General features: G+C 38.6%; 1 protein-coding gene across 3 annotated transcripts in view; it reads right to left on the bottom strand.

The window, feature by feature from the left end:
* Positions 1-14,975, bottom strand: part of CSTPP1 (centriolar satellite-associated tubulin polyglutamylase complex regulator 1) — an 83,703-nt gene that overhangs the window by 14,745 nt on the left and 53,983 nt on the right. For all 3 annotated transcript variants that reach the window (XM_085224702.1, XM_085224704.1, XM_085224703.1), the window contains one exon: positions 653-737. In XM_085224702.1, coding sequence (XP_085080828.1) covers positions 653-737 — 85 coding nt within the window. The remainder of the gene's footprint in view (positions 1-652; positions 738-14,975) is intronic.

The following is a 14,975-nucleotide window of genomic DNA, read 5'->3' on the forward strand; positions in this document are numbered from 1 at the left end:
CATTTGGATGTGGTGCTCAAGGACGTGACTTAGCAGAGTGTTGTTAGAGTTAGGGCAGTATGGTCAGGTTGTGGTTGGACTAGATGATCTTTAAGATCTTTTCCAAACTGAGTGATTCTATGATTCTATTCTAACTGTCTGGGCTGGATTGGAACCAACAAACACTATCAGTAAAAAAGTCCCATATCACATTATCAGTGCCCTGAGCCATCTATCTGCTTTAGGCCTTGCCTAGATTAAAATAAAATTTCAAACAGATTAGCTACTGTGTTCTTAGCTAAAATACTTTAAAACATTAGCAATTCACCTGAGCTTAGTACCTTTTAAATGTGATCAACCATAGGAAGCTGGTTGGTAAATACATTTTAAATGATATCAGTTAAAACCACATTGGCTAACATTCTTTTATATGCAACTCACCTTCTGAACTTAGAGCAACATTCTGCACTCATATTTCAGTCTTTGTATGCTTTAAATATATATTCTTTCTCATTGCTACAAAAACACTGTTTTTAACCCCAAATCATGTTATCTCTTTTCCCCAGAATCTTAAAAGCTGAAGGTCTCTGTTCATACCTTTACCCACAAATCTAGTTCCCAAGTCCACTTGTGCAAGACTGATCTTGCTCTAAAAGAGTAAATGAGAACCCACCTTGCTGCTTTCTGAGTGAGTTCCATTGGGAAGTCAGGGCAGAGCAGCTGCAGTAGGCAGTGGTATTCCTGTGCTGTCAGCAAATCTGCAGGAAAAGAAAGGTGAGAATATCACAATTTTTTTACAGGATGATCTCTTCCCATGCTTCATCTCTTGAAAAAAATTATGCTCTCTTCTACCCTCGTTTTAAGACTGAGTAAGTAGCAACAATAAATCCACTTCCTTATTGCCTAGGCCCTCAGAACTAGACTCTGCAGATGGGAGCTTCAAGTGAACCTGACAACCAGAGGCCTAATAAAGGGGAAAGACTTCTAAAGCAATTCCCTCAGAGAAGCTGCTAGCAGATAGTGGTGATTCAGTGTGAAAAAAGAGGTAACCAAAACAGGGCAGTTTCAAGTGACAACACAGTTTGGTTTGACTTGAATGTGGAAAAAAGAATCTTTTCAAAGTTGCTTAAATTTGCTCAAATTCGCTGGCACGATGACATTCACCACAATAAGCCTGAAAACCATCCACAGAACATCTGGCAGCAGTAACAAAGGCAAACAAGGTTTTGGGGTTGTATATGGAAGGCTACAGAGTATAAACCACAGACGTTATTACTTTGGCATTTGGTAAGGCAGCTGGATGGTCTCTTTTTGGAATAATGTGTACAAATCTGGTCACTGTATTATAGGAAGCAGAGAACTAAGATCCAAGAAACACAAGAAGAGCAATCAAATGATTTATGTTTTAGGGAGCTGCTTTGTGAAAGAATGGTCAAGAAAGGCCTCTGTGGTTCAGCAAAAGGAGTCATAGAGGTGAATCTTATGGAATTTTATAGGATCCCAAGGGAATGGAAATATACTGATGTCAAAAAGCCCAACATGATTGTGTGTTCATGGTCCAAAAGCCTGTGGACTGGAGTTATGGAGAAGACTAGCTGAATGGCAGCAATTTTGCAGTACTTCTATATACAGAAAAATGTGAAGTATGAAAGAAAGAGCCAGGGGTGGAAATAGAACCAAGCAGTAATTGGGGAGGGAATCCAAAGGGCACAGGCATTAGGACTGAGGTACAGAACATCAGTTCTGTTACCAGAGACACATCTTAACCTTCCATAGCCCCTAAGCTCCCATTCAAATCATGAACCAAATATCACCTTTCCCAGCTGGTAGCCACAACTTCTTCCTACCTCAAAGCTAGATGGTTCCACAAAACTAAGAGAAAGGGAAAAAGCTACAACTCTGTCAGACATTTCAAGAGCCAGGTGTGCAGTACCAAAGGACATTTCACTGCAATATCCAACCCAGCCAAAGTAATTTTTTCAGTGCTGACTACAGAAATATTACAGGATCACTGTCATCAAAATCAGGTTACAGACTTTACCTATATTTTTAGTGAGGGAACTGGAGGAAAGAGGGGAGAGAGCTAATATATTTTCTGTTCAGAAAACTCTATAACTGTAAGACAGACACTACCTAGAATTATATATTTTGCACTGCTCTCAGGAGGACTTTCTACCTGATAAAGTACCCTTGATTTCAAGTCATGGTACTAAAAGGTTATTTTGAACAATAAGTAGAAACATTTTGTTCAGCCTGGAAAAGCCAGCTCTGCAGTCAGAAATCAGAAATAATACAAGGGAGTCCCAGCTTGTGCATGTCTACAATACCATTATAGGGATTTGTACAGCCTACTCTTATACAGGGATAAATACATCAGAATCTCTCTTCTTCCCAGATAAGAATTGAATTCAGATTTCTGTGATGGCACTGAAATGTGAAATATCTTAGAGAATATGGAGGGCATTATAACTTCTTTTGTATTGTCATTTCTAACTAAAATACAATTCAGAAGCTGATCTCCGTTGCAGACAGTTGGTCTTTCAGTCATCATGTGACTGAGCTTGGGCTACGATGGTGTCCAGTACCACCAAGCTTTTAAGTGTAATCACAACAAGATACTACTGAAAGTGTCCCACTTACTGCAAGCAGTAAACAGCTATTTTTAACTGATTTTTCAGCCAAATGCCAGGTCACAATTTATATTTCATTAAATACAGAAAGAAAAAAAATTCTTCTCTTTTGTTTTGTTATGTTGACATTCATTTATAGCAATACAGATTTTGGTACTAATTTCTTAAAGAAGCTATTTGATCATTTAAAGTACGTACAAGCTTCATGAAATCATCTTCAACTAGCTCAACACAGGGAATAGGTTAGTAGGTGGGCATAAAAAGACACTTCTGAAACACATTTTCTCATAGTTGAAGAGTATGGTGTGGGCCTCTAACTGCTACTCTTCAAGGACTTCTAAATCTAGCTCTTTATAACAGTGGGCGTTAGGATCCCGATCTTTACCTAAAGAGTTTACATGTTAGTCCTCAAGGAATCACACCATTTGGAAGCTTGATCCAATACTCAGGTTACATTTCTGGTTTTGCTTAAGTTCAATTCCTATTTATGCATCCTTGTACCTCTGGCTCTCTGTTTTTTTTTTTCCATTCATTTGTCAGCATGCCAATAAAACAATTCCTTTTTTACAGTCTGTTTAACTGTCAACTATATTGATTTGAAGTTAAATCTATTTATTTTACTTCCCACACCTTGCCCAGTCATACTTGTTGCTCTGCTTTGTTCCCCTAACATTTTCACAGTGGGGTGGCCAGCATTGTACAGAGCATCCCTCATGCATTCAGAGCAGACAAGTTCTGGGAGGATAATTCTCCCACAGACTTCTGAATTTTAGCCTTCTCTTTCTCCTCAAAGGTAGGAGGAGGTTTTCTGTGAAAGTTGTTCATAGTCTCTGTCAGGTTTCTAGACAAAAGCAGCTTAAAAGGGTAACGGGGCCCTAAGTAAGCATTAGTTTTGAGGCATAAAGATACCTCATTGCCTGGAATTAATGTATTTTTAAAACTTAATAATCATTTATGTTGTCTTTTACTCTTCATTCTTTGTACTGATTTACAGCACCATCCTTATTCCTCCACCAGAAAACCACAAAGCAACATACAGCTAAAGCAGAAGTCTGCCTAAAAGGACATTAGGAAAGGATAGCAGATATCCTCCCCAGCCAGCACATCAGAAGGCGACGTTTGTTTTCAGTACAAGTGAAGAATTAATTACAGTTTTGGCCTTTGAGCAAGTAGTTCTATTTAGATGGGAACTGCATGCAAAGCTGAAGCAGCACAGGGAAGTTCCTTCTGTAAAGGAAGAAGCTTGTTCTTTACTCTTCTTCTTGCTGCTTATGCCTGGAGAGAAGGCACCCTCAAATGAGTCACCAAAGCATGTAGGCTTTTAGACCGTAACATAACTCCACCTGTAGACACCCCAGGCATCTGACCAGTAAATCGTACCAATTTCTCAGACTAGGGATGGATACCTATTAAACAGGAAGGAGGATCACCGCAGACCCTAGGAGGTGTCTACAGCTTTCTGTGATGACTGTTTTCTTATTCCCTACAGCAAGGTCAGTGAAGACCATGCAGAAAATTACTTTTACCCATGCACCATACTGCCTGCCAAGAGCTGCTTGGAATAAACAAGGGCAGTTTGGTGTATGACCACATTGCTCCTTCCTGTCTCCAGGCCACAGCTGAGTAAATAGTCTCCAATGCTGCAAGATGAAGAAAGAAAGAAAAGAAGGAAGGTATCAGTCAGAATATGTGAAAATTGGAATCCACAACTGCCACTTTGGTTGCTACCACAAAATTACTATATCTCAAGTTCCAGTAACAAATGAAGCAAATCACAGAGTTTAAGGCTGACCCTATAGCAGAGAAATATATGCACTCTACCATGATTTCACAGTGCAACAAACTTGATCATATCATGTGCTTAAGGATGAAGAGAAACTGCAATCTTCACATTAACCATCTTCATTTCAAAGTAACACTTTTCTACTGCAAGATAGCTAATCAATAAATTGCAGAGTGATTCTAAAACAGCAGTCCACTAAGAAGGAGTTGGGAGACTTAACAGAAAAAGAAAAGTAAATCGGTATGGCTAAAGTTGCAGAGGAAGCTCTTTAACTGTTTACTCATAATTTTTGCTGTACTGCTCTCCAGATTTCTGCTTAGTCTCTACTGCTGCTGCATGATACTAGCAAACTCCAGACTGTTGTCCACCAGATCTCACCATCCATGATCAGTTTATTGTCCATTAATGCCAAGGAAGACTTGTCCTCACATTTCAGAGACACAGTGGACAGAGATGTTCATCCAAGTGGTACAGTCTTGGAAAATAAACACACCACTTTCTGGATAAAAATGGCCAGCCCTTGAAGGCAGCTGCTTTGTATTTCCCTGGCTTTTAAAACCTAGACTCTTTTACCGCTTCTGTTTCCTGTTTGTGGTAGCTGACAGGTGGCACCTAACACAAAGCAAAGCAAACTCCAGGAATGCTAAATGATGCATTTAGCCTCCTATTGGTGTCCTGAATGAGGTGTATTGTAGACACACCTGAGCTGTCTTTAAATCAGCTGTCTTTCATGTTGACAGCAGCCTACTCACAGATGCCTGGAACTCAGTGAAGGCCGTAAAATCTATCCAGGAAGCCAATAAATATTTAGGACAGCCTGAACTGAAGTCATTGCTTCTGTATCTAGGCTGCTTACGGCACAAGACATAGTTATCTACAGTGCTGTTACAACCTATGACAGCTATAAATATGCCAAAAGCAGTAGGAGAATATTTATTGCAGTTGGTGTATGAAATCTGACCCAAAAAGTCACATTAGTAACTCCCCAGAAACAGAAGGATTGCCTTGATGGGAATAAGAAACTTAAATTTATATTCATCATCTTGTATATACAGCTATCCAAGAAGGCTGGAGCCCTGAGCAATGTAGCTTTCCACTCTGGATTATGGTAGGACGCAAAATTTCCACAGATTGTTTTTCTACCACAGCCATGAAGTCATTCAGGAGTCATAAAGTCATAGTCACGGTAAATCAGTCTCCTGGAAATACAACAGAGAAAAGTCTAATAAATAACAAAATGTACTTTGAAATGCTGGGAGAATCTTTCCTGGCCTTTAGATTTTTAGAGTTTCTGATATACACAGTATCACATCCTTAGGATTTTCTCTTTATACCTACAAAAAACAAATAAAAAAGAAAAAGCCTCTGAAAATAAAAGTCCAGATGTTCTCATGCTGTCTACAGGAGTTGCAATTCTACAAAAAAGCAATATAAACACATGCATAGTTAATAACACAATTTCACAATTTCCATCTGACTAAGAGGCTGTGCTCTGCACATCTTATTTGCAGGATTGTGATTGCCTAATGTCCTCACCTCTCCATACATCTGGCACTGGTAGCAAACAGGAAACCAGGAGCTCTAGGAAAATGAATCTAAGCATAGCACTTGATCAGCAATAAATTTATAAAATTTTACATTGAGATATTTTATGAACTATCAGGAAAAGACCTGTTGCTCTAACTTAAGGAAGTGGTTGTTTAGGACGATTTTGAAAGAAAATAAAAACATTGAAGCACTGTTTCTTTGACTGATTCATTTTTTCTCCCAACAAGAAGAGATAAAATAAACAGAAGCCAGATCCAAAATGTAGAGAGAGAGAGAGCAGGACCTCCCTTTTCAGCAGAGATAAACTTAGGTTCAGGTAATTTCCTGCTGAAGATGTTTAAATTCAGAAGTTGAAGAGTATGCAATACTATTGTCATTAATGATCTTTATTGTCATTAATGGTCTTCTAATTAAAGGTAGGTTCAGGACAACTGGCTTTATTTGCATTACAGTTGCTAAGATCGTTTGTTTACGCTTTGATATCAGACACATTCTTAAGACTTATCTTCTAGCATCTTTCCTATATTAAAGCAGCAGCTGACTTCAGGTTACTCACAAATCCCGTTTTTCCACTGATATCATTTAGATCCTTCCGGAAGGGATCCCAAGGTATTCTCAAAAGACCATCTGACATGACAGCAAAGGCAGGTGGGATAACTGAAGAATGCATTCTGTTGCTAGAGTTTAGTTCTGTAGCTGAATTTTTCTAGAGTGGTGCTTGAAGCGCCAGTTTGCTTCTACTGACATACGAAAACATTTGCAAAATCCTGCCAGAACCAGATGTAAGAGTGTTGCTGCAGGCAACTAGCCTTCACAATATGTTCTGCACTCCACAAAGGATCATGGCTGCAAACAGCAAACTTAGGTGACTCCTGATAACAACACATAGAAAGACCCAGCTTAAGATATGGAAAAAATGAAGAGTGACGGAGATTTAGTAAGATTCACTTGGACTCAGGACAAATACAGTGGAGAGCTGAAGCAGACTGACCAAAAAGATTTGTTGGGGTAGTGCTGAAAGAAAGAACCATTAGGAAGGATTAACACTGTGGTTGAGTAGAGAGCTTTTTAAGTACTTTTTAAGTAAGAAGGAAAAGATTTATCTGCAGTTGACATAAAGAATAAAAACCTTAGTTCAAAAGGGAATCTAGACAGTTCAAATGAACAGAAGCCCCACTGAAAAGATGGCTTATTTCAGGCAAAGCTCCAGTGGCACCACTTTTTGAGTGAGCTGAAGATTTTTAAAAAAATGAAATGCTCTAGATAGCGTGGTTATTTTTGCCCCTTGATCTTGAACTGTTTCATCAATAAGCCATTTGTCAGGTTAACAAAAACAAAACATGAATCTGCATAGAACTGCTGCAATTCTATCTCCAGAATCCAGAATCTTGGTGTTTATGCAAACTTTCAATCATCCTCTAGTTCTTTTCAAATTCCCCATAATTATTTTACAGTATAAAACATTTCATGTGGCAGCATTCTTTCAGCTTAGAGGGAGTGTCACTAAGGTCAAGATGAGCATTGCCAAAGGTGCAGTCCAAAGGCTATGATGTGCCATGCTCATGTGGCCAGCATGGCACATCCAGAAACTGAAGAATTTAAACTTTATTAGAAACAAAAGAAAATTATAAAGAAAACATTCCAGTAGTGGAAGTTTAACCATCATCAATGCAGAATTCCTCAATCCACAGATAGCCTGAAACATGACTCAAGTATGAACTTTGGTAACTTAAACACTAAAATACACTAAAGATAATGTTAACTTCTTCATTTCTTCTTTTAACTTCAGGATGGGACTTCAGATGAAGTTGGATTTTAAAGAATTCAGAGCTCCTGAAGAGCAAGAACAGCAAGCAGTAAGAAAGAAGAATTAACCATAACTTTTGGAGGTATTTTCAGAAGTAGATCACCATGGAATGGCTTGGGTTGGAAGGAACTGTGAAGACCATCTAGTTCCAACACTTCTATATTTCCCGCTCCATTAGGTTGCTTAAGACCCAGCCCACCTAGCCTTAAATGCCTCCAGGAATGGGGCATCCACAGCTTCTTCTGAGCAACATGTTCCAGTGCCTCATCATGCTCTAAGTAAATAAGTTTCTCCTTATATCTACTTGAAATTTCCCCTCTTAGTTTAAAACTGTTCCCCCTTGTCCTATCACTACTGGACAATATAAAAAATTACTCTCCATCTTTTTTATGTTCCCCTTAGGTATTGAAAGGCAGCAGTGAAATCACTCTGAAACCTTCTCTTCTTCAGGCTGAACAACCCCAAAGATGGAAGAAAATAAACAAAAAAAAGCCTGGTTTAAGTCTGTCAGGTACATTACTGACTAAAGAAAGCAAGTAGTAGATAAAACTATTCGCTACACAGACACCCAGTTTTCTTCATGTAGCCTTCTTTGCAAGATAATCCTGTGTATAATCAAAAGCATATATAGTAGTAAATCTACACTCAGATATGTGAGTAAGATCTAAAAGGACATTTAGCCTTTTCCAAAGGACATTGGCTTGTAGCCAATGAAAAAGCCTTGTTTGGTGGACTACAGTGTGAGAATGTATGGCTTTCTATCATGTTTTAGATACATTAAAAAAGCAAAGTAAGAAATGCTAAGAATGTCCCAACATCTAAAGTTAAGCGTAGTAACAAATATTCTGTATATTCTTGGCTGACCATCAGCCAGTGGCCCAGCAGAAATAACTCCTCAGTCTGCAAGCAGTTAAAAAGGGAAATTACATAAGATAGCAAGAGGTGTTTTAATCTACCAAATATATGTAAAACCAAACCAAGATTGTCTCTTAAGAGATATAAACTGGAAAATCATAAATAAGGTACAATTTCAAAGTGAGATTAATTTACAACTGAAGTGCTGTTACATTTGCTATTCTTTGTATGTGTTGTCTATTACACCATTTTTTCCCTTTCATTGTCATGTCACTTAAGATGCAACTAGCAGATCTTCCAAGTGCTTCTATCTTGTTCAACAGTTGATTTTCTTCATTTTGAGGAGCTTTCAGTTGCTGATTGAGAAAATAATCAGTCCAATGCCAGAGCTATATGGTCGTGTCAACAATAAGGAGCAAACATTCCCGCAGGAGTTCTGGCCATCTGGGGGGCAGACTGCTCAACCACTTGAAACGGGACCCACAACAATCTTAATAGTGAAGTACAGGAATGCCGGCTACACTTCACTAGAGGGGACCATCAACATTTCCCCAGGCTCTCAAGCAGCATCAATAATCTTTAGGCAAGATGTGGATCAGGCTCCATTCAAGAAAACAAGTTGTCATTAAGCTTAAGATCTTCAAAACAACTGAAGAATTCATAGCTACACATCATGAGAAAGGCAGAGTAAATGGGCAGGTGGTATGCAGCTGCATCTCATGCAATACGGGACCTTACGTGCAACGCCTCCTCCCTCAGATGTGTACTGGATCTAGTGACAGTAATGGGACTATGGCCAAGGAGAGGCACACAGCCTTCAGCTAATGCTTAGTATTTCATCTCTGCTTTGGGAATTGAAGAAGTATATTTAGCTGGCAAACAACCCATTAGTGTCAAGCACAGCAGGTTTGAAATCGTAAGAAAAGCTATGACATTGGGCTAGAAGGAAAAAAAAGTGGGGTTTAAAGAGGAAAGAAGTGACATACAATGAACTCCAGAAATGCTGCAGATTGCTGTAGCAATCTCAAGTCTAAGACTGTATGGGGCTGCTGAATCACGGCTTGAACCTCTGATTGATCACCTGAGGCGAGCAATGAGTCAGCCACGGGAGCACAGGTGAAGGCAAATCACCTGTGCTGCAGGAAGAGGTGGAGCCTGGCTGCACCTCTCCTAGACCCATTTAAGAACCGACTGCCAGTGGGGAATGATCTCTCTCTGGAGATCTGCTCCATTGGAGTTCATCTTGTGAGCCCAGGATAGGGTGAGTGACTTTCTCTGACTTTCTCTCATTACTCCAATATAAATTGTATTTGCCAAGCTCCTGGATATATATATATATATATCCAGGAGCTTGGCAAATACAATTTATATTATATATATATATACCATCTGTATATCCATTGGTTATACAAAGACCTTTCCAAGAAACACCAACCAAAGCTTCTGGTGAACCAGTTCCAGTAGAATCAAGTATTTCAAATACTTTGAATCTCCCAAATGTTTCAGACTTCAACGTGGCACGTAAAAGCACAAAGAGCAACGGTCAACAATTTTCCAAGAACAATGAATGAAACTAAAATGTTTTGGACTTTTAACTACTGTTTCAGAAGAGGCTTTCAAGGAACAATGCAGTTGCTACAAACACATCATGAAAGACTGGCGAAACATTTCAGCATAGTTTAGTATGTCATAATGTAAAGCAGTAAGTTCATTGTGGCTGAAGCAAGTTGTGATCCACAAAGCACTGAATGGTACAGCACATAACTTTCTCTGTAAGCTTGTGTTTATCTGGGCCAATAGCTTGAATTAAACGTGAATCTTCCATGAACCAAAAAACATTCATAGTCCTGGCCATTCTTTGACTGTACTGCAACAAATATTTATACATAGTTTTTCCACAAACCGTGCAGTACCATCCTATGTACCCAGACTATTGGTTAGTATTCTCCAGTCTACTTTTACAGATTACAAATGCTGAGGAAAACAGTGTGAAAGGAAAGGATATTTTTAAAGAGCCTCTGGGTCAACAGTTAAAGCACCTATTCACAAAAAACAAGCATTGTGGTATATATGAACCTGTGGTTTGACAATGTTTTTTAATCAGATAAAGTGCTCTCAGACACTCTGAAACCAAGTCATTTTTATGAGTGTAAAAAACTAGGAAGAAAATGAACCTGAAAACAAACAAGTCAATAAGAGAAGTGGATGTAGGAAGGTAATCTGGTTAATGACAAGACTGAAGAAGTCATTAGTTATTTAGAAGGAAATGCAGTGGAGCATGTAAGCTCTACAGAGAATGTCTGCAGCCCATTAAAATATCAATGAGCTAGATTAATGATTATAAATGACCACCACTACAGAACTGGTCTGAATGCAAAGCAGAATGAATGCACTAAGAGAAACTTGAAACAACAATGCATCCAACTACCCCTTTTTTGGCCACAGTTCTGTAACTTCACTCTTGATTTTAACTCTTCAGTTCTCCAGGGAGTGGTATGGCCCTTCCCCTTCTCTACCCTTCCCCCCAAACCAAAAAAAAAAAAAAAAAAAAAGAGAGAGAAAATGAAATAAGGTACTTTTTTTCTGTATCTGTCATATATTTTAAAATAACCACAAACGTTCATTAAAAATTAATAAAAATTGTTGGGCGTTCTTTAACTTTTATCACAGCAAGTTCTTAACTCTTCAAGTGTCCATTAATCCAGAAAGCCTCACATAGACATCATGCATTTTTGACAAAGTTTAAATGACATCTATTTCACAGTTTAATACACTTCCATGGACCATCTACTGTGAACTGCAAATTAAAAATATTCTGCTGGACGAAGGTTAAAGGAAATGCTCTAAATTCTTCAGCATTATGTCCTAACACTGATAGTATGCATATATTATGGTAATCAGGGAAGGGTAAGAAATTAGACAAAAGAGTGCCTCTTCTTGGAGAAAATGAAAGGACAGTTTCTTATTGCTGCACAGGGCCTTCCAGAGAAAACAAAGGCCATCTACTGGAGGTTCATATAAACCCCTACTGTAATCTTTGTTTGAAGAAACTGAAAACTGATAAGAGTTCTGTTGTTTAATCTCTTATCAGATTTCAGATGACAGTTTGAAGATCTTCAAGGATGAAAAGATTAAAGAAAAGAGTATCAACTTAGCTGCTTAGTTTTAAGATGATAACTTAGCCTCGAGAGCAAATTATTCTGACCATATATGATACAGAAGTGATTTCTCCTAAAGAAAGCATGATCACTATTCTATGGAAACTCCTGGAAGGATTGCTGCTGCAATGCATGCTACTGAGAATGCAAAGAGGAAACTAAAACAGAACTTTCAAGAAATATAGGGCTATCCTTATTTTGGGAAAAAAGAAAGTAAAGAAAAGGAATTCCAGGAGTCCTAATATCCCAAATCCAGTTACTGTTGACTAACACATTTATAGGAAGAGGGGCCATCCATAGTGAGTAACACTATATTAACCTTTACTAGTAACTGGGTTCTCAGTGACATTGTTCTAACACAACTGCACTCTTTGTGGTTTCGCTTACATATTCTTTTTTAGTCTCCTGTGCAACAATATCCTGACTGTTCAGCAAAAAAAAAAAAAAAAAAAATTACAACCCACCATGAAAATGCAAGTATGATAAACCGTCAGAGTGGGAGTCAAGATGAAAGCTGCTCTTTAAGTATCTCTAGCCATTAAAGACTTACAAAACACATGTTCCTTTTATTTGCTGCAACATTTGCCCTTCTTTTCCCATTCAATGGTGATACTTATGGAACAAGTCTGAAAATCAGATGGTGCAAATCATATAGCAACATAGCTTTAAGAAGTACTTAAACATAATGTATTTCAGCATATGTTCTTGACTCAAAGGAAATGTGCTGGATCCTTCAAAGCAGAGCTTAAAAGCTAAGGTCCTATTTGCTCCACGCAATTATAAATGTTTCTTCATGCTGCCCTGTTGGGAAAAAGATTGCTTCCTGGTGTTTCTGGCAAAGGAACTGTATCTAACAGACTGCATCAGATGTTCCTGCATTTTAGTAGTACTCCATGTGAAGTGAATGGTCAAAATAAAGGGATGCTATATAAATGTATTAAGTCATTTAAGTCACTGCTTTAACTTTCACGTCACATTTAAAAGTAACATCCATCTTTGCAGTTGTCTCTCATATGAGTTATCTCCTGTCTGGATCTCTTCTGAGCTTTGCTGTTCCACACCCCCGTGCAATACTGAGAACTCCGAAACTAGCAGTACCAGCTCTCAAAGAGATTCAAGATTAAATAAAATCATTAGCATACAGTGGGTCCCAATGGAAAACAGAAAATATACCACCTCCAAAAAAGTTCCAGGATATTCAGTAGATACAAGCTACAAGAAACAGCTCCTCGGTTGTTAGAGAATATGGAAGTTACTCTGGACTTGAGAACCTGAGTCCAAGCGCCAAAACAAAATTTTGCTGATGAATTCCCTGAATTAGAAACTGACAGAAAGAACAAGGCCTTGAGGGCTCAAGCTGGTGGGCAATAAACAGATTGCTGAAGTTCAAGTTTCTAAACCATCTCCAGTAAATGGGATATGTTTGGAAAGTCACTTTAAATGACATGTTTATCAAGAAGAAAAACAAATCTTCTTGCTATTTACTTTTGCTCTTTCCATTTAGGAGGATGTTTTCTGGGATTTGGTAGAGAACAAATGGATGAGAGCTGCAAAGGGAAATAGACTGAAAGCCTTTATGTGCACATCTCATTTTCACTTGCAGCTCTGTATACACAGCTGTGACCAGAACAGACTTTTGCTGAATGAAGGACACGGTTCTGAATCCACTGGTACAGCAGAAGGAAGATCATCATTACTTGCTTAGCAGTTAAGGTCTGAAACAACAAATCAGTGAATTATTTGAGAATTTAATGAGCCTTTCTTCTGATTTCCTTTTCTTTTTGAATTGCTGTCTGTACCACTATAAAGTCTTCTCATGACTAAGTGTAGATATGAAAGCTTTTCAATGATAGACAAATTAGATTCCAGTTTCAATGTCTGTGTGAAATTGTTAACTATTCTGGATGTTAAAAGGAAGCTATTGAAATACCTCCTGTTATACCTATTAGTAAACACAAAGAAAACTACACAAGTACTAGAAATTTCTGGTATAACAGGAAAATGAGAAGATACATAAGTGGAGTCTGTGGCTACAACAACTTGCTTTCAGATACTAAAGACAGATAGGAACAGAGAAGTTTTGTTTACATAAAACTCATTTGTAAAACAAGCAGGTATGATTTATTATTCATCTTTGCAGTATAAAACTACTTCCCTGTGAATCTAGTATTTTAATTCCTGTAAGTGTGAATATTGCTGGTCAGTAACAAAAATAAATAAGATTAGTATTTTGTGATAATGATATATCAGGATATGACCATATCTGACTCAGAAATGTCCAAAAATTAGAGTGGGAAAAAAAGCAGTGAACAAAGGGGTATCACAGAATCACAGAATGGTCAGGGTTGAAAGGGACCTTAAGGATCATGAATCTCCAAACTCCCTGCCACATGTAGGGCCATAAACCTCCACATTCAATGCTAGACCAGGCTGCCCAGGGCCCCATCCAGTCTGGCCTTGAACACCTCCAGGGACGGGGCATCCACAACCTGTCTGGGCAGCCTGTTCCAGCACCTCACCACTCTCTCTGTAAAGAACTTCCACTTGACATCCAACCTAAATCTTCCCTCCCTCAACTTAAAATCATTTCCCCTTGTCCTGCTGTTATCTACCCTTTCAAAGAGTTGATTCCCCTCCTGTTTGTAGGCTCCCTTTAGGTTCTGAAAGGCTGCAATGAGGTCACCTCACAGCCTTCTTTTCTCCAAGCTGAACAAGCCCAGCTCCTTCAGCCTGTTTTTGTAGGGGAGGTGCTCCAGTCCCTTGATCATCTTCGTGGCTCTCCTCTGGCTCCAACAGCTCTCTGTCTTTCTAGTACTGGGGGCTCCAGACCTGAACACAGTACTCCAGATGGGGCCTCACAAGAGCAGAATAGAGGGAGACAATCACCTCCCTGTCCCTGCTGGCCACCCCAGCAGGGTAAAATTAATACATGTGAAATATTAATTAGGAAGATAAAAATATGACTTTCTTCAAAAAGTACCCATGTTCAGCTCAGTCACAGATCTATTGCAGTGCAAACAACACTTGCTGTGCCATTGGAAGTCTGGGATCATCACAATTCCTCCTCTACAAGAAAAGAACAATGATCTACTTATTCATATTCATGGCAGTTTATAATAGGCTAAAAATTAATATGTAACATTATAAATAGAGATCTCTATAATAAATTTTTGAACTTGGCTACCTTGGCCTGCAAGCATAAGAGGAATAGAAGA

Source organism: Meleagris gallopavo, chromosome 5 (assembly GCF_905368555.1).
Source record: "Meleagris gallopavo chromosome 5, MGAL_WU_HG_1.1, whole genome shotgun sequence".
NCBI classification, from domain to species: Eukaryota; Metazoa; Chordata; class Aves; order Galliformes; family Phasianidae; genus Meleagris; species Meleagris gallopavo.